The sequence below is a fragment of the Synchiropus splendidus genome, chromosome 4, assembly GCF_027744825.2.
Source record: "Synchiropus splendidus isolate RoL2022-P1 chromosome 4, RoL_Sspl_1.0, whole genome shotgun sequence".
In the NCBI taxonomy this organism is placed as follows: Eukaryota; Metazoa; Chordata; class Actinopteri; order Syngnathiformes; family Callionymidae; genus Synchiropus; species Synchiropus splendidus.
Window position 1 is genome coordinate 20,570,081 of NC_071337.1, and position 19,956 is coordinate 20,590,036.

At 41.5% G+C, this 19,956-nt stretch overlaps 4 protein-coding genes across 4 annotated transcripts in view; 1 reads left to right on the forward strand and 3 right to left on the reverse strand.

The window, feature by feature from the left end:
* Positions 1 to 5,274, reverse strand: part of slc41a2b (solute carrier family 41 member 2b) — a 32,724-nt gene extending 27,450 nt beyond the window's left edge. The window contains exons 1-3 of the mRNA XM_053862185.1: positions 5,122 to 5,274; positions 3,177 to 3,831; positions 1,793 to 1,900 (exon numbers count right to left, since the gene is read on the reverse strand). Of these exons, the coding sequence (XP_053718160.1) occupies positions 1,793 to 1,900; positions 3,177 to 3,710 (642 nt within the window). The 5' untranslated portion in view covers positions 3,711 to 3,831; positions 5,122 to 5,274. The remainder of the gene's footprint in view (positions 1 to 1,792; positions 1,901 to 3,176; positions 3,832 to 5,121) is intronic.
* Positions 5,275 to 5,667: 393 nt separating this feature from the next.
* nopchap1 (NOP protein chaperone 1) lies at positions 5,668 to 7,937 on the forward strand. The gene is made up of 4 exons (XM_053863844.1): positions 5,668 to 5,779; positions 6,896 to 6,970; positions 7,331 to 7,464; positions 7,542 to 7,937. Exons 1-4 carry the CDS (start codon positions 5,719 to 5,721, stop codon positions 7,704 to 7,706), a joined length of 435 nt encoding a protein of 144 aa, XP_053719819.1. The 5' UTR covers positions 5,668 to 5,718; the 3' UTR covers positions 7,707 to 7,937.
* irak3 (interleukin-1 receptor-associated kinase 3) lies at positions 6,579 to 13,947 on the reverse strand. The gene is made up of 12 exons (XM_053863843.1): positions 13,802 to 13,947; positions 13,343 to 13,546; positions 12,222 to 12,283; positions 12,084 to 12,135; positions 11,824 to 11,984; positions 11,686 to 11,750; positions 11,495 to 11,609; positions 10,515 to 10,633; positions 9,991 to 10,189; positions 8,841 to 8,903; positions 8,601 to 8,768; positions 6,579 to 8,439 (listed from the first exon to the last, which is right to left on the reverse strand). Exons 1-12 carry the CDS (start codon positions 13,902 to 13,904, stop codon positions 8,089 to 8,091), a joined length of 1,662 nt encoding a protein of 553 aa, XP_053719818.1. The 5' UTR covers positions 13,905 to 13,947; the 3' UTR covers positions 6,579 to 8,088.
* A 2,221-nt stretch (positions 13,948 to 16,168) lies between these two features.
* LOC128757067 (beta-2-microglobulin-like) lies at positions 16,169 to 17,648 on the reverse strand. Its single transcript, XM_053862089.1, has 4 exons — positions 17,496 to 17,648; positions 17,086 to 17,358; positions 16,471 to 16,507; positions 16,169 to 16,388 (listed from the first exon to the last, which is right to left on the reverse strand). Exons 1-3 carry the CDS (start codon positions 17,560 to 17,562, stop codon positions 16,494 to 16,496), a joined length of 354 nt encoding a protein of 117 aa, XP_053718064.1. The 5' UTR covers positions 17,563 to 17,648; the 3' UTR covers positions 16,169 to 16,388; positions 16,471 to 16,493.
* Positions 17,649 to 19,956: the final 2,308 nt, after the last annotated feature.

Consider the following 19,956-nt stretch of genomic DNA (forward strand, 5'->3'; position numbering starts at 1 on the left):
TTACTGTCTGTTAAAACCCATTTAAAGAACTTTAAATGACGTTGTTCGGCACAAGGTGCTTCATAAGTGAAAAAGGAGTTTTGCTGGAAGGACCCCAGTGTCTACTGACACTTGCACACGAGTCCCGAGCGATGATGCCCTACGATCCTATACTGTTCAATGCAGGCTGGACAGCTATATTATAGGTCCCTCGCACATCGTTATATCTGTGAGTTTTGCGTGCGGAACCATCCTGCGGTTATAGAGAGCAGAGAACAGCCGCACCGACCTGTACTCAAACCCTTCTTTGAAACCTAAAGGTTGGCAATCAGTAATGTTGTGTACATATTACCTTCAGTTGCTTACTGACCACAGCAGACTGGAAAAAACTGCAAATCTTTGACACACCATTTGAACACTTGTTCATAATGTTATGCCCTGAGTGAAAACTATTACTTCCTTTTAGACTATGGCGGCCCATGAAATTACTCAAGTCCAGAACAACATACATACACATCCACACAGCACGGGTCACTTCAGGATGAGGAGAGCGACGAGAAGACTTTCAATCAAAGCGCAGACAAACTTTTCAACAATACAGCAAAACAAAGTCCATGCAGCTGCAGCCGGGTGTAAATTAGAATGGATAGGTGGAAAAGGAAAGAAAGAAGCAATCAGAATGGAGCGGTCGATGCAGCAGAGAGCTGGACTCCAGCCATCTCATTACAGCAGAATGAAACATGTCATCTGGAGAGAAATGTGGACGAGCAGCAAGCATGTGTAGACGCTGCAAGATGACAGCCACGTGTTGGTGTGTGCGTGTGTGTGTATTAATATTCTTATAAGGACCGATCTTTGACAAGAGACCAATCTTGTGAGGACATTTTGGCTTGTCCTCATAAGGTTATGAGGGACGAAACGTCATTATAATTGGGTTCAAGCTTGGTTAAGAGTCATGGTTAGATTAGACATTTGTTTTTGATGCTTAGGTTAAGGGTTAGAGGCTAGGCAAGAAACAAGTATGAGTTTATTTTGTCTGTTTGTTTTTCCTTTCCTTTTTCGCAATCATGCAGATTGTCACCAAAAAGAAGACTCTGTGTTCTAGTATTTTTGTGCAATCCAATGCATGGCTGTTGACACACCATGTTGTATCTAGTGCGTGCGTGTATGTCTGTGATAACAGAGATGGTTCACTTCAGTTTATTCGTATCGTCAGATGTTTGTGTAGGAAATGGAGCACTTGCGTGTGCGCTGATGGTACTGCTTGTTTACTATTATAAGGTTTTTGTATAATTTGTATTTAGTTCATGTTGTCAAGACCCTGTGTGTACATGTGTGAGTCTGACTTGAATATCCATGTCAATCATTTGGAGAGACAGTAGTGCGGCTGTAAGGGGTGTAAGAAAACAGTGATATGCTGAGATATTGCAGTACTTGGACAGACTTACTGCTATTAACTTTTCATGCACACAATGTTGTACTGCATTATCTGATGTTTTCCCCCTTAAAATGATGGATCTTGTTCACAAATTATTACAATATATTTCTGAGCATATGGTGTCACAATATATTGCAATGTATCGTATCACCTATCCTGTAACGGTGCCAATGCATGACCCCGGTGGCTGAGCATGAAAGCTAAAGAGTGACTCAAATGAAGAAAAAAAAAGGCTTTCATACGTACAATCGGCGACGTGAGATAAAGAGTTTCATTGTGTACATGTCCTTCATCTCAACTACTTTCTGTTGCGCTAAACAGAGTGTCATATCTCTGAGCTGAAGTGGTTGTGATTCATATAAGAACATTACTAACCGCTGTTGAGAGTCTGGATGCCAGAGTCATCTCGAGGTTTCCCTTCAGGCCGAGCAGCGCCGGAACCAGGATGAAGATTTCGGTGATGTACTGAAACGCTTCCCAGTGCTGCACAAACCACACATTGATATAATGATTATACATTCAGTGTGAGTTACATATACTCCCCTCTGATAATTACAGCTGCAACATCCTCTTATTAAAAATTAATCCAATCATTGTACCGCATAAAAAATAATTAAACATCACCCCAGGATTCTCCCCAGGAATTTTTTTCAATACAGGGGGTTGTTTAGACAAGGCGGCAGGGGATGATGATTCTCAAAATGTATCACAATGTTGACTTATTTCAATTTTCTTGGGGCGAAAAATGCCCTTTGTGTAATTTGTTTATGGACAAATATTAGCAAAATAGAATAAAGTTCGTAAATAAAATAGAAACTCTACAATTTGTAAAAGGCTACCCTTAATAAAATTCCTATTTTTTAAAAAACACAATCCTGTCGTGGATGTCACTGATCATTGGGCAGACTGGACCATAAATGCTGTGATAATTGTGGGACTCCAGGAAACAAATAGCTACTGCTGTTAGACGGAAATACCAACAACATAGTTCATGTACATATATATTAAATGGAACTTCAAATGTGTCAGATGATACAAGGATGACGCGATGCTGTGGGCGACAGTGCGATGACGCTGCCGTAGAGTAAACTGCACTTCAGACTTTGAGACGGTGATCACATTCACTGCTTTGTTGATCTGTTGGCTGCGGTTGCTGGTTTGGGCGCATTATCGGACATCTGGGCCCGGTCCAACGAGATTTCTCTAAAAACCCACCAGACTTGAACGCAAGTTACACATGGTCACTGACATCGACATGAATTGTCCCATTCATTCCCACAGGTCCACAATTATTTACACAGTCGTCTGTCCCGGAGCCCTCATGTCGCCACCCCAACACTCATGGTCAACTACACCATACATTCAACACACTCCAAAGCGGACACTCAGCAGAAAACTTGTGAAATCAGATGAAAACGAAAGTTAGCATCAGACCCCTCAAATAGTCATGTGCACACGCACGCAAGACAAGAACTTAGATGATGCTCTTGTGAAACTGTAAATACACACTATAATTTGGACAGGCACGTCATCACCATCATCAGTCATGTTCAGAACATGGTGACTTCTGGCAGTCAAGATCAATACAGTCTGAGTCAAGAGATTTTCCACGATTATTACCAAACCCTAACACATACGTATATGTCTCTTGATATAGTCGCTTAAGTACTTACCAGTACACTGATGTAACTTAAGATTTTACACTCGTGAAAAACCGAGCGCTAAAAGTGAAAAACATATTTAAGCGATCAATATTTACCTGAACTACATCCAGCACCATCCCAGCAGAGACAGTCCCAAATCCAGCCAGTAGAAAAGGCACCAATATTTGCAAAGCCATGGCAAGTGGAGACTCCTTTGGCATGTTGGGCTCCGAGGTCGCCAGCCCTTGCTCCTCATCTTCCTTTGCCTCTTCATCCGCTTCCTCCCCAGAGAGCCTCCTCTCTGCCAACATGGGCTCCAGTTCAGAATAAGCTCCATCCCCACAGTCTGATAATGACAGTGAGGATCTAGAGGCCCGGTCCAGGATCCGGCGGCTGTCTATGTGGGTAGTCTCTTGTCTGTAGCCATTCTGGTGCAGGTTGGACTCCGGTTTAGGTCCGAGATCCACCATTGACAGCCGCTCCTCCTGCAGCTTCATGTAGCCAGTGGGGACCATGGTGTTGAGCAGAGAGGTGATCCGTCCAGAAGACTTGAGAGCGAGGGAACTCCAGCCGCCACCTCCGCTCATACGCACTGACAGGCTAGAGCCCAGGGACTCGCCTATCGCTCCCCCTAGACTCTGAATACTCATGTTGTTGTCTGAAACCGCACTGTTTCATCTCCTGTCCTCCAGTCTGAGGCTGATGTCAACAACTTAATCTGTTTACATCGGCTCAGGTGAGGAATCCATCATTGGCTGGAGAGCCATACACCTGGTTCAGCAACAAAAAGAAGCCAAATTATTAAACATCATTAAATATTAAGTGTCTGTTTAACTAGCCAGCAGCTGAAACATAGTTTTAACATTTGTGGTGCACAAATGCACCATCCAGGAGCTAAGCTCTTCCTGAAAGCAAATAATTATCATTGACAAACCAAATATTGAGGAAAAGGATGCATGACATTCACAAACTGTTTGTTTTTGTTGATGTCCAAGGACTGTGCGTCCTTGCAGTTAAACTGGAATTGAATGCCTTCAACAAATAATTGTACTTTTTTCATAAAAAATGAAATTGGCGAGCTGCAAACTGGTCATCGCAGTAATTTGAAAATATGAAGTAGTTTGAATGAGTATGATTTTTGTTTCAAAACACATTTGTGACGGGATTGAAAATACATTAAAACACACTGACAATGACTTTAGCTGAAGATAATAACCTATTATCCTCAGCTAAAGGCAGGATTTCAAACTATTACAGGTCTAAAGTTTTCAAATATAAACATCGGGGTGATGGTTCTTTTGCCGTTTCTACTACAAGTTAAGGGCAAAGTTCCTTGGGTACTTTTAGGTAAACTCAGATAATAAAAAGCAAAATTATGATATGAAATCTACGTCCTTCCAATTCCACCCTAAGGCACATAATAATACTACAATACTTTGCGCTTCTGCATTACTGTTTTTCGGTCTAGAATAATACTCTTTGGCGCCATGACCGTTTCATACAAGTCAGGCATGAACCGACTCGTCGAATTTGAAAACGAACGTAAACAGAGTTCACTAACTTACATTTCCTGTATGATCAGTGGTTGTTTGGGGCGAAATTAAGCCGGAAAAAATAGAGATAGATAACGTGATATCTTTTAGGTTCATCGAGTTCCAGTTCAACCATAAAGGTCGCGTGAAGATAGAAATGTAAAGAGAATGAGCTGACTTCTCAGACTGGAGCAAACATTCATGTGGTATGTTTCAATACACCACTTCAAGAAGCATCACGCTGTTTAGGGTCTTCAGTCCGACACCTTTAACCCACACATCATTTTTGTGATGAGCAAAACACATTCACGGTGGAGTTTAGCTCTCGGAATTAACCGCTATAAGGATGAGACTGTATTTTAGGAGAAGCTACGTAAGCTAGCAGTGTCAGTCAAAACGGTGGGACACTCGGATGCCAGCGCCCGCGTCAAAGACTCACATATCAGCTCAATAAAGTGATTTTCCTGATATACAATGATGGCTGCTTTGAGTGAAAATATGCGAGTGTGTGTTTTTTTTCTGAACTTACGGCTCGGTTAGAGATGCGAGTGTTCCTCCCTGACAACCTCCAGCCGGAGCGCCGCGTCACAGCGCAGCCTGCCACTGGCGATAGTCTAGTCTGAGAAGACGTACCACTCTGTCACGTAAATACATCAAAATACTATCGGGTGCCGAAAAGTGATCAGGTGCGGGTAATTTTGCCTTGCCAATCGCCTTTGCAGGAGCTTGGAGTCCCTCCCAGCTGCACGGGGTGAGAGGCGGGGGAACCATGTGGTTTCAAAGTCGCGGGTTGCGAACACCGGATGTCAGCGCGTGAATTTAAACACAAGTGAGACCTCTGTAAGTCCAACATCGTTTTGATCAAAGTGCACATGCGCAAACACGGTCTCAAACCCCTTTTATTTGTCAAAATTATTTTTAAAAGTGTGATATTTGTATTTTTCCTTGCACCAACTGTCAGTGTAAATCATGCAAACCCATTAAAATATTTTGTGTCCAACCGCGCAATCGAGTAGACCTCCAACCTGTAGGGGGCGCAAACAAATGTTGACCGCATTTAGTTCTCTGAACCGGATGTTTGTCCCGAAAGTCTGAGAGGTCTACACGTTTGTTGCAACAGTGTGATATGGAATCTAACTCCAAAAGAACGACTTCGCAGGATTTACTGACATGTGGCAGTGGTGCAGGTTTGTTTCACTGTGTACCGTCGACAGAAAAGATATCGAGATAAAGATAAAGAGAAATCATCGTTTAAAAGTCGGTAGTTAAAGTGTGTAAGCACATTTTGCGCCATTTATTGTGAGAATAAGACGTGTTTGATCCAATATTTCTGACGTATTTAATAGTGATAATGACAATAATATAATAGCAGACTGAAATTATGTACATTTTTGCATCAAGTTTTCTCAGTGGAGGTGCGACGAGACGCTCTCTGAAATAATTTAACAACGTTTTATCCGTTGAAAAAAAACCCCCAAGAATATGCAAGTGTTTGAATAGTTTTGTATCACTGGTGAGGGTGAAGCTGCAGCTCCCAGCATCACTGGGTCTGACGGTGCACATCAACTCTACAGGTGAGCAGTGACGTCATGACAGTTTCAGATCATGTGAATGTGTGTCACGTGTCAAAGAAACAGCCAAGGACGATCGCGTTGACTGCTACTGATTTGTCCGAATGTTAAATAACAGAGGAAACGTTTCTGAAGTTTTAACATCAAATATTTGGCAAATCGGCCCACGGACATCTCACGCACATGGACCTGAGCAGTCTGGAAACAGCTGGTGAATATGCAGCACATATATATACATATTTAATTTTGCATTATGCATTGGCGATAGGAAAAGAATAAGAAAAGTACAGTTAACATAAAACTTTGTACAGTTTGAGCAACCGCATCAAATTGACAATGAAGACAGAGGAAAAAAGGAAAACTTAAAAAAAAAAAAAAAAACCCGGAAAGAATAATGAGACTACATAAAAGGCTATTTTGAGTTTTTTTTTTTTTTTTTGTATCATCGAGTGTTTCTGTCTCCCATTCTCAATGACATTTTTCAACATATAGGTTGACCAATCAGGTGTCAGCTGAAACAAACTGACTAACAACCGATTACACACCTGACTGGTTGTGGTGTGTGTTCCTGATCGGTTGCAACGAAAACCTGCACCCACTAAGCCCTTTTGGGATTCAGTTTGACACCTTTGCTTCATCTCTCATAGGGTTTGGTAGATCTGGATGTTTCCGTTGTGAAACTCTACTGCAGTTTTGTCAGGAAATGACCTTAGTGTTGTTTATTCTTGCTAGGTCTCAAAGATAAACTGCTATTGAAGCCTGCTACAGCCAAAACATTACAGACTGAAAGAATCCCTCAGAGCAGTGGTAAGCTCCGACTTCTGTTTTGTTTTCCTGGTTCTGTTTAACAATACTTTTTGTTGTTGTTTAAAAAAAAGGCAAAAAAACAGGACCGCACACATCCATGGTGCTTCAGCCTCTTATGTGTATCAGATGTGTTCTATTGAATATTTCTAACACCAACACTGATGAACAAATATGTCTTGCGTAACTAATGGAGATTAAAAGAGCTGATAAGTTGAGACTCGGCTGCATTAGGTTCATTTCTTTGCAGAAGTCTGTCATGAAGTGAAAGCACGAGACTCTTGCACAGTCTTTCAGTTCCTCCTTGTGGTATCTGGCATAAATTTGAGCGAGGAAAGAACCACTGTGTTGTTTGTGTTTTAGTTCTCAGCCGGCTGCAGAGTTTCCTTCCACAAATGGCGGAGGCCAACGAGAGACTAAAGCAGCAGATTGCAGAATGTCCCAACGGACAGTTTGACATAGAGTGTGTTGAAGATGCAAAGAGGGTAATTGAGATGGTGAGTTGTGTTTCCTTTGGATTCTGTTTTTAAATTCAAAGTTGCTCATAGCTTCATGACTTTGTGAATGTCTCCAGGATGTAGCATTGGTGGAGCTGAGTGGATCAGAAAGTGACTATGAAGATTCAACAGAGTCTTCTGAGGATGAGAGCAGCATCACAGAGCAGAACCTAAAGCTGCCTGGACACAAAAGGTCGAAGAACAAACCTAGCATCCAGGTCGTGGACCTAGAGAACAAGTAGAACGAGCAGGACCTATTTTTTAAAAAGACAATTTAGAGAAAACGTCCCATCTACCACAACTTGAGGATTTAAAGTCCAACTTGAATGTGCTGGAACAACTCATTTTGTTTTTTCCTATTTGTTGTCACTATGCTGTCTAATAAGATTTGAAAGATGACAGGAACTATAATCTGTTTTGTAAATAATAAAGCTTAAATACTTGTTTACTGCATGTTTCCACAGCATGATGTTGTGTAGAAAAATGATATTTACTGACCCCTTGTCGCTTGAATTTTTTTCTTTAGCACCATCAATCCACATTTTAGCGGCTAAGCATGTACACTTTTCATAGTTCGGTTTAAAAAAAACTGAGATAATGCATTGACATATGGAGACGGTTCATCTAACGTTCACTCTCCACCGTGTCGGTGTGGCTGAAGCTGAAGCCGTTGGCTCTGCAGTCCTCACAGGATAAAGCTTGAGTCTCGCCATGGCAGCTGCACTGGACTGGCCAACTTCTGACCGGCCCCTCCGCTACCTCCTTGACTTCAGTCGCCATGACCTCGCTCAGGTAGGTCACCTCAGACTGACTGCACTCGCACGGACCCGAGATGCTGCGCTGGAACTCGTGTTCCTCTGGGAGGGACGACAAACTTCTGTCAATCCCCACGGTGAGGCCGTCGTCCAGACTGCGTGGATGTTCAAGGGAAGGACAGCGAGGAGTCGGGAGTAGCTGACTCAACTCCTGCACAACCTGCAGGCAGAGATGCGTGTTTTTAAATAGGAACATCCCACGTTGTATAGCAGATGCTAGCTCCAGCTACACTTGACCTTGAGGTCACCAAACCCAAAAACTGCACTGAACTAAAAGAACCAAGTCACAGACACAAGCATCTGACGCAATCATGACTGTACCTTCTCCATACTGGGCCTGGTGTTATACCTCCTGCTGGTGCACTCCATACACAGACGCAGGAGACTGAGGGCCACAGTGGTCACCCAGCGTCCGGCCGCAGCGTCCACAAACTTCAGACAGGAATCCACACCGTTGCTGTCCTCCACCTCGCAGAGCAGCACCTCTCTCTGACACCAGGTGAAACAGGCATGAAGGCCAAACAGGTGGTAAATAAGTCTTAAAATGTGACTGTCACTCACCAGACAGGTTGGCTTTGGTGAATCCTCCATCACCTTTCGACCTGTTACAGTTTCCATCATAACCTGCAATTAAGAGACAATGCTTTTTGATTGAATTAAAAGTACCATTATATTATTATTATTATTATTATTATTAAATAAGTTTCATAGAACCATATAAGAACAATAATTGTCCTTAACAATAATAATAATAATACTCAATAGTTAAGTTATAAATTAGTGAACTAATTCACTAGTTATTCATGTTGTCATCCACAAAGCTAACCTAAAATAGAAAACAAACATTATTTAAATAAATGACAGATAAGAGAATTTCCAGAACATTTTTGTTACATGTGTAAATGTTGCTGAATTTAATACATTTCTGGATTAATATCTGGATATTTTCATACGTGTGACATGAAACGAATAGCACAAAGTAAAATAAATAGATGAATGCTTCAGGCAGCACAAGTACGGTCGAGGTAAATTTATCACAAACGTTCTCTTGGGTTTCAGAAAGTATGACTGCATTGTTCAACACAAAAAAATACAAATATATCAATAATATTTTTTGGTTTCAAAGATAGACTATACTCTTGAGACATAAGAATCGGAATTCTCAACTGCTACCATTCAGAATCGGTTTAAAAAGTCCTAAAATCGATTTTAAAAAAAGCTTTTAAAAATGTACCACTTTGTTCTGGATGAACAATACCAGAACAAATATGGCGGATGAGGAGATCCTACCAGCTCCATCTTTGCTAGGGGCTAGAGTTTGGCATCATTTTGGGAATGAGAGAAAAACAAGCTGGACGACAGTATGCAAACAATCGTCGATGACACAACATGACCGGGCTTGTATAGCGAAGCCTCACCACAGGCACGCAGCAGTCAGCCACATACTCCCGTGCACAAACATTTGCAACCTGAATCGTGAGATAGTAAAAGATTCTTGTCCCTAGTTTCAATGTCACTACTCAATTAGGTTGGCATCTAGGTCAACGGGTAACAGATACTGTGTTTAAAACAAAAAAAAATCACCTAAAAAAATGAATTATTGTCGTGCCATTAGCACATAGTAGAATGCATAGGGTGTCCGAAAACCTTTCTCCATACATTACACGCAGTTACACACTGCACATTATGCACTAGTCAACATTCACGTCACCATTCCAAAGCTGTAGACGTCCACACTGAGGGAGAGTTTGCCATCCCTGGTGTACTCCTCGGGGAGGTAAGCCCGGTTGCTATGACAACCAGTGTTTATGGTGATGGTGCAGTTGTGGTTGGCAGAATGAGGGCGAAGCCGGGCCAGACCAAAGTCAGACAGTTTGGGTTGCAGATGTTCGTCGAGGAGGATGTTAGTGCTGAGCAGACAGAAGAGATGAGGAAATACATTAGTCATTACAGCTACTTCTTTTCACTGTAACATACATCAAACAGTGTTGGGCTGTTGGGCATGTAGTTTCCAGTGCGGTTTATTTGATCATGTTTACGTCAATTTATCAAGGAAAGACACAATGCATGTCAAAGAGTAAAAAGTGACACCAACCTTCTCACTTCCTGCTTTATACCAAACATGTTAACCACTGAATTAGCACGTTGCTCTTTTATTTTCATCCCCACCCTTCCTTGGAAACCCCAGCTCTATGGTAGACCAAAGAAAGTCAAAATAAAAAGCGGATTTTGCACCTGGAAAGGTTTCCACAGATGACTGCACACGGCTGTGCTGAGTGGAGGTGATGGAGGGCTCTGGCAATGCCCTTCAAGATGGCCAGACGGTCCTGCCAGGCGAGGGGGCGCTCGCCATCCTTTCCAGCAGAGTGAAAAACAGAAGAACATCGTACTGAATGTTTGATATGAACCTTTGAAAGACAACATAATTTGTGAAAACTTACACTGTGGGACAAAAAATATGACCTGCACAACAGTCAGTGTTCTACTTCACTTAACCGAAGATTTTACACCTTAGTGTGTGGTTAAGATAATGGGTGAGACAACCAACCACGCAACAACCTGAGATACAGTACTTGGCATTCTAAACCTTTGATCTTCAAAGGAACATATCCTGAAACTACGAACCACTTCCGCTGCGTTATGTCTGCAAATGGGTCAAGACTGTGTCAGAGAGACCAACAACAAGACCATTATATATATATATATATATATATATATATATATATATATATATATATATATATATATGAGGAACTCAAATGCATTCATTGGAACCAACTAGTAGTTTGTTCTGTTTTCAGTTTCGTCTTTGTCTCTTGTCTCTTGTATCAACCGCAGTTTTAGACTCAAACGTAATGAATTTCAGACAAAACTGCCAAACATCAATCAGAATGGTTTCAGAGAACTGCCAATGACTTAGCTGTAACCTTTTCACTTCTTGAAACAGGAGAATTTCCCCATTGTCGGATCAATTGTTCCTCTAATGTACATGTAATGTCATGTTGCAAACCGCATGTTCGATTAAGCCTATTGTAATCCCTGCTTCCACACAATAGTGTAGACCAAAATGGATGTATTCGGACATGACCAATCATTTGCATTGAAACAAATTTCATTGAGAATTCACTTTACTTCCTCCCTGAAACAAGTGTCTGAGTTTAAACATTAGCTTCCTCGTGTGAAATGTTTCTCTAATTCGATCTACTTTCCATTACCAGATGATGAAGTCTGTTGTACAGAGATCCGTTGGGGAAATATGGGTAGACCAGACAGTAGCGGATTTCATCCGAAAAACATCCCACCAAGTCTATAATGTTAGGATGTTTGTACCTGAAACAAGTAAGAATGACAAAGTGTGTCAAAGTGAAACTGTAGTATGATCAGATAAAATGAAAGTGTTGAGTACAAGTGATGAATTTCCATTTCTTTTCTGAAGAATTCCCAGAGCTTCTTCCACGATGCCCTCTCGGTCTGGAGAATAGCGGGGAGTTAGTTCTGCTCTACTATTCCATTCTACTGGCCGTGTGAGTCACATATGAATCACCTGCTTAAAAAGTTTCACTGCAAATGCTTGATCTCTGATGTGTGCTCTGTAGATGTCTGCAAAGTTCCCCTCTGATATTTTGGTTTCTTGATGAAAATCTTTGGTTCCCTCAATGACGTCCTGGTACGACACCACTGGGAGGACACTCTCCGCTGGATACACTTTCAGAAGACGAAAAACAGTTTTGAGTTGACACAGTGTTTCTGCTGTTAAGAGTGTGGTTCCTGCTTTGCATTGATACACTCATAGGATTTACTCACAAGATCTTGTGTGTGGACTTGAGGAGATGACCTCAAATTGGATGGAGTTCTCCTAAATTAGGTGGACCGGGAGCAATATTGGATGTCTGTCTTACTTTTATACTTTAGATTCATGTAAAACAGAAGTAAACATTTCACCTTAACAGGGGAGGACGTCTTCTGATCAAAGGTGTGTGGGGCGTTCGAGGACAAGCGTGGTTCTGAAAATAAAAACCAGCGTGGATACAGAAGAACAGCTTCCTCTAATATTTATGATTCAGCACTTCCGTACTGACACAGCTTCTAAATTCATGACGCAATCAACATGAAACGCAATCGATCAAAGTCAAATAAAAAAAGAGAGATCACTCATCTCTAAAACAAGATTCACACACTCGTGTGTCATACTGCGTGACAGATTCACTCTGGTTGTTCATGTTGATCACGTGGCCAGTGAGGATGCACATGAAAGGCAAAGGCAATGGTGTGGGAACGGGTTTAACATTGGGCGGAACACAAATTGGAAATAAAAATAATATGTCAAGTTAACTACGTCGCAAAACATTCACAAAATTCTGAGTGATCCTTTGCTCTTTACTGTTCTTTTTTTTCTTCAAAATTGGAAACATCCGCATAACTGTACGTATATGCTTTCTGATTTTACAATGTGGTCAAACCAAACAGAAAAACTATTCCTCCCCATTCCTGTTGGACAACATGGCTCGAGTCCTTAATCAAAGCACAGTGGTTCTGTTATTCCAGGACTGTACACATGGTTTATCATGCTTATTGGCCAAAATCAATTTGATATTAGTTCCTTAGGTTGACTGGCAATTGAACTGGTTCTTGAAAAACGTTCTGATGTGGAAAACAACAACACAAGTAACGTCAAAAACAAATGATGCACCTCTTAATAACAGTTTAAAACACAAAGAAATGTGTTGTCCTTAATGTTATAATGTTAACAGTTGGGCAACTCAGTTTGAAACTGAATACAGCAGTTTGGCCTACACAACTACAGTGCGTCTATTAACCACGGCAACGGCTTGGTCAAAAAATAAATGAAAAAGTAATACTGGCACATTTAATAGACAAACATAGTGCCTTCACTGACAACTTTAGGGGAGACAGGACTCTGTTTTGATCTTTTAAAATAAAATCTCGTGTTGAGAACATACCAGATAATTTTTTGGGGGTGGGACAAATGCACCTGTCTCCAATATTGGAGACCTCGACCTGTCCTGACCCCCGCTTTGTTGGGTCTTAATGCGCCCCTGTACCTGCATTTGACGGTGCTTGAAGATGATCCTGGACAAGCTGAATGGCTCTTTGATGATCCATATCCTGCAGGACCTTGACTAGATCCTGCACGCGTGGGTTCTGCTGTGCCCAGGACCACAAGAGCTCCCGAGTTGGACTTCGACCCACCGCCTCAGTGCGCTCCAACAACCGCACTTCTGATATAGTCGGGAAGATTCTGACCGCTGGAGACAAGGGGTTATTTATGTATTAGTTTTGCCAGAAAACTGTTGTCCGCGAGCAGTACGAATGGGGAGAGATGGAAGAGAGGGATGGAGCGCTCCTCATCCAGCGTGTCGGCCGGGAGTTGGTGGGATGTCACATCGTTTCACCGTTACTTATGTGTTCAAGTGCAGGGATCAGACGCGTGAGTCCGTTTGGTTCTATAACGGTTTCGTAAGCCTCGGAACTTCCTGCCCAAAATAACAAGTTAGACTTACCGAGTCCTCGCCAGCCGAAGCGCTCGCCGCCGCTGTCCAAGATGCGGCACAAGCTCTCCATGAAGACGGGAGGAACATCGTAGAGCTTGGTGGAGGAGTCCATCCGTGCTTCTGAGGCAGCAGCGCGCACTATGGTGTCGAGATTATCAGCGCAAACGCGGAAATTCCCTGAGTCTCGCCCACATCCTCAGTGGCGGATGTCTTCATCCTGGGGTTTTCACCTCTGGAAACTAATGCTCCGATGTTAAAGACACGGTTTGTGACATCATCGATGCGTAATGGTATAGGGAAAATAAAGTTGACGCCACATTAATAACAGTGTTAAGCTCGCACCCAACAAAATAACCACAGCCCTGATGTATGTATTCCGTATGTCAACAGTCCACAAACGAGGGAATTTAGTTTATACATTATTATACATTCAATTTCTCTCCAGTTGTGAATTAAATTAGGGATCAATGCAATTCCATTCACGGACAGCAGATGTCAGTGTTATCACAGAGAGGAAGCACGCCAGCATTTGAAGTACTTCTCACTATTTCACTGCATCTATCTGTACAACTACTGACGTTAGTGGTTGACTCGACGGTGGACGGTCTAGATCCAGTGCTCGAGCACTTGAGAACCCTTAATAGTGCCCCAATTTCTGGCTGCACTGCTACTGCACTTCAACAACTTCAATTCTCCTATTTCATATTATATTCAACTACTGTAGAACTGCTTCCCATCTGTCTCATTTATACTCAAACTCCAACTGCAACTGCAACTCCACTTACTATAACTGAATTCTTCTCCTTCTGTTGTAACTTCCTTCTAGCACCTCTATGCTGCCCCTGCTGGTATTACTGCTTTCACTGCTTCTATTATAGCTGCTGCTACTAGCAGTTCACTAACACAATTTAAACTTCTATTGCAACTATTTCAACTACCAGAGTATTTCAACTATGACAACAACTATGACTTGATGCACTGATTTGTGCAAAAGGAGGCCCAACATGTACGGAGTGCAAGGCTGAACATCCTCAACCATTTGTGTTTAAAATACATCCGTTTTAATTGATCTCATGAAAAATACAATTTTGATATTGAAATATTGAGAGCTGTATATATACGTACCAGACGTTGCTAAAGTTGAGCAGCAAAAAAATAAATAAAAATAAATAAAAAAACGAGGTCATCGGAGGTAAAATGGGTTCGGCTGCTTTTTGTAAGACAGCGACAGCGCAGGTTCTGACTGACGGGAAATAATTACATTTAAATGAAATCAATGGAGAGCAAACAATTTCAAGCTCCAGACGCCTTTTACCTCTATTTCTCCATGTTGTTTAACATTTTTTTTATTTCAGACGCTCAATTTTTGGTGCATTGTGACATTGTCTCACCAACCAACAATTCCTATTTTGGCGTTTGTCCAAGAACATCGCAGGGATTATGAGTCATTTCATCACCATAGCTTCAGTTTCGTTTCATGTTAATGTTTTTGTGGCTTGTTGTGTTTCACTTAAGTTCATGTTTGCTTCTTCAGTTTTTCATTGTCTTTAATTGCTTAATTTTTAGCCACTTAACACCACCTTGTTCTCAACGTGATTCTATAACATGCTCTTGAACTGTGCCATCAATTCTTTTTTCTTGTTCTGTGATGCTATTTAACTTTTGGATTCATCACAATTACCTGATCCATTTTTGAATATCCTAATGTAAACCCCACTACACCTCCATATTGCACGGTAGTAGTCCAGTTAGTTGATATCACAGGTATAAATATTACCATCTTCATGTGAACCTGTTTCCTGTGTCTGGGACATTTTGGACAGGAACTGATCACAGGCTAGAAAACAGTTGTAAACATTAGCAGAATTGTGCTCTGATAAACTTAATTCACAGCTAATAATAACAACACAAGGAAGCAATATAAAATGATTTAATTTAACCACACAGTGCAGCTGCAGATATGAACTTGATTTCAGTTCAGATACATTCAAGTGTGACCTTGACCCAGCCTTTAGGAAAAACTCATACTGAGAAATGGGTTAATATGTTTCAATTTGAGCTGTGAGTGTAAACAATAGTAATGGGATTGCCAACATCTTCCTAAAAATGTATACATCTTCTGATGTGTTTTCCCTCATGAGGGACATGGGCGGAGCACTTGGTCAATTCCACTAGGACCTGAAGGGGCCTCAAGCTGGAAACTATCATGCAACCTTCATCTTGTTGACCCAAGTACAAGTTCCAGATTGTGGGAAGAATAATGCCAATCTAAAATAATCTAAGAAAACCATCAGCCACTGTGGATTCTGACAATGTCAAATTGGATTTACTGTGATTTTGTAAAACTGTCATTTTATATAAATAATGAAACAAACATTATTTTCCCAACATTTTATTAGTCCCAAAATTGATCTTGCACACCACAGCCCTGCATTTTAAGAGCGTACTAAGAGTGACAATTAGAGTCCCACAGTACTGGAGAGATTTTTAGCAAAGCATTTTGAATGAAGACTGAATGAGGCTCTTCCCTCTGTATACACAACAGTCATTTTGTTCATTCACTTCAGCACAGATTGGTTTTCATTTCTTGATCAATCTGTCAAAAAAAAAAAAGCGATGAGTCATGTCAGCACACTTGACAGACAAGTCTTTTTTTTTTTTTTTATTCAAATACGCACCACGGAGAAGGATGAGGAAGAAGTTACTCGTCTGGTTCTGCAGAAGGTGACAAAGAGTTAAATTAGTGCTTAAACGCTTTCAAGTGGCTCAACATTGATTCGCATCTGTTTCACTGGTGATCAATTTCTCAAATTTATACCACTTTTTTAAAAATGTTTATGACATATCAAATTATCCAACAATACGACCATATTGTTTTATCATACCAGAAGTAGTGCACCCACCAGGAATGCGCCAATAATTCAAACATTCTCTTCCATTTTCAGGGATAATTATTACTCCAATTCAGAATGACTCCCTTCTTCATTCAAGCAAAAAAGGTGTCTGCATAATACTTGTTCTTTATTGTTTACTTTTGATGTATACGGTTAAAAAAATTAAGTAAAATGCAAGGTCAGGTTTAACAACTGTATATACATGTAAAAGCTAAGTGGAAAAAAACGTATTCAAGCTAATGCCTCCATAATAAGATAAAAAAGATTTTATCGCTGACTTGGTATCAAAGGTCAGCACATATGCTGATGATGGTTATTTCGGCCACGCACTGTATAAAACACATAGGAAAATCCAGTTTGTATAAACTCGAGTGGAATAGTTCCCTTGTGAATACTGACCCCAGGTGTGCTCTTTTGTTGTCTTCTCATGAGTCACCCGGCAGGCGAACTTGTCACTCGAGGTGGGGGTGAAGTCTGCGTGCTTGATGAGGTGATACTGCCAGTTGTCCTCGAAGGAAAGGTCCGACTGCTCGGCTTCAGAAATCACTTCACCGTTTTTCAAAAGGTCGATTCTGATCTCTGGTGGGTGGAAGTTGCTGACATGGCAGATCAGGACGTTCTTCTTATCCATCCAACCCGGGCCCCGACTGTACACCTGAACCATGGGGCCGTCTGTGAAGATGATCAACAAAATGAGTGAAACAAAAGGACGACTATCCCCTAATGTGCTCCTCTTTGTCGGACACGTGCGCCATTCCGGGCCTCACTTCCGTGTTTTCAGAAAACAAAACGAGTTTAATAATACTCACTAGGTCTTGTAGAGAGACACACGAGACAGAGATCGAAGAAGAGGACGGCAGCAAGGAAGGTCTTCATGATTCCAGCCTGCTTTAAGCCGTTGATACGGACAAGAAAGACGACGACGCACAGACGCGTCCGCTCTGGAGCGCGTCAATCTGAAACTGAAAGTAAACTCCTCTTGTTGTTCAATTTCAAGCAGGACGCCCGACCCATTTTGATCCGAACGAGTTCTGGCAGAAGCACTATCAGCTTGGCTTCACTAACGTCTTATCAAATAAAAACTCACTGAACGCAAACATGTATAAACCTTGTCTTTATAGCTACACGAAACGTGTGTGTTATACTTACCATTTACTTTCTTCCACTGATTCCTTCAGTAGGATCATAAGTGTGTGGACCAGAGTGCTGCAAGAAAACCCACGTCAGAACACAGGAACATCCCTACTGGAATTGATCCTGTGGCTTCTTGCTCCTAATTTCATCAACTTACTAGTGACTATTACGGGACTGCAACTATGCTCACTCTCTGCATAACTTCTACCATAATCCATAGCCAAAAAACAAACCAAAAAAATAAAAACAGACCCCACTGAACTGAACTCCCTAACACTTGGACTCTCCAGGTCACTTTGTTAGGATCCTCATCATGGACTTCAGTTCTGCTTTTAATACAATTCAAAAACATCTGATGATCCACAGGTTACACCAGCTCATCATCCCCTTTCTGTCTGATCCATCTCATCCACTATTTCTTCAGCAACAGGCTGCCATCAATATGGGTAGACAAAACCACATCACCACTCACGGCAACCAACACTGGAGCACCGCAAGGCTGTGTGCATGAGCCCATTCCTTTACACCACACTGACGTCATTTAGTGCCCTCCCACCACAGCACTCCATTTTCATCAATTACCAAGCAGTGGAAACAGTTGACAGTTTTAAATACCTTGGAGTTACATTGGACAACAAACTCTCTTTCCACCATCGCACCTGTGACATCCAAAAAAGAAGCCATCAAAGACGGTCAGCCATCCGCAAACTGAAAGGACTTTATGTTGCCCCCTATCGCCTCGTGCTGCTATATCAAAACATGGTTCAACCCATCCAAACTCTAGTCTACCATCACCAAACCCCCCAGATTTAAACAACAGGGCCATTACACGTATTGCAACCTCAACTGAACAGTGCATCACACATCCACTAAATACTTGCCTCGTCCCACTCCACTGGTGCAGAAGAGCCTGATTTGGGTAAAGCTTTTTCACCACTGCCATGGCAGCCCTTAACAGAAGGCCTTACTGAGCAGATCAGTGTGTAATTGTTGTTTGTTTGTCTTTTAATGTTGTATGTCAAATGGAGATGGTGCCTCTCATGTTGCTCATTCCTTATATTTTTTTTCAAAATGTCCCAAAAAGGGTTTTACACTTACAGTCTCTTTTACTGTCAACCCTTCACACACAGACAAGATATATATCAAAGTTCATGTCTCCATCTGAAGCCAGGTGTCAACTTGGAGCAGGTCTCTGAGAAGCTCCTCAAAAACTGTAATTTTTTTGCAGGTTGCACGACAGCAGATGGGCTGTAGAACTTCAAGACACAACAGTGACATATATCTAGTGATGTATCCAAAATCAGGTAAATGTGCACTACAATAGTGGGAGTGAAAATCTGAAACTCTGAAAATAACATGAGGTTTTTTTTAAAAGATGTATCTGAAACAGAAACTGCATGGTTTCTCTGGAGAAGAGACTATAAAGTTTCAAAGTAAATGAAGGTTGGCAACACAAGGACTATAACACACAGACACACACACACACACACACACACACACACACACACACACACACACACACACACACACACACACACACACACACACACACACACAAACATATCATGTGAGATTTAAATAAACATTCATTCATTCAAAGCTTCTCTCTAAATGTCACCAGAAAATATAAAAGACACAGCGAAACAAAGGCAAACATATTTGTAAATATTTGTCTCCAACTTCCTAGTTTGTGAGCGCAAGTAAGTTGTGAACCTGTTCTGCAAGATCAAGGGCGTAGTCAAAACACTACTAACCAGTCATGAATTGGTCTTGTATGAGGTAATGCATTTTTGTGATGCCTTCTTTTCACTTGAAAATTGTTGAATGCCAAAGTGAATCTTGGCTAGTTGTTGTTACATGTGTCCTGATGATGGCAGATCAAAATGCTCAACAGATGCTAGCACTTTTACTGTTGTTGAAAAGTTTTCGATTGAACAAATGGACAGCAAACAGGCACACGGTCTTCAAGGCCTTCGTCTCAGACCCTTTGTTTAAATCTCTTCCCTGTTCCCTCTCTCTGTTCCCTCATCTTCAATCTCCCTCCTGCCCCTCTCTTGTTCACACTCATGTATTTTGTCTAGTTCTCTACTGATTTTCATTCCTCTTCTCTCCTCTTCTTTGCTTCCCCTCCTCCTC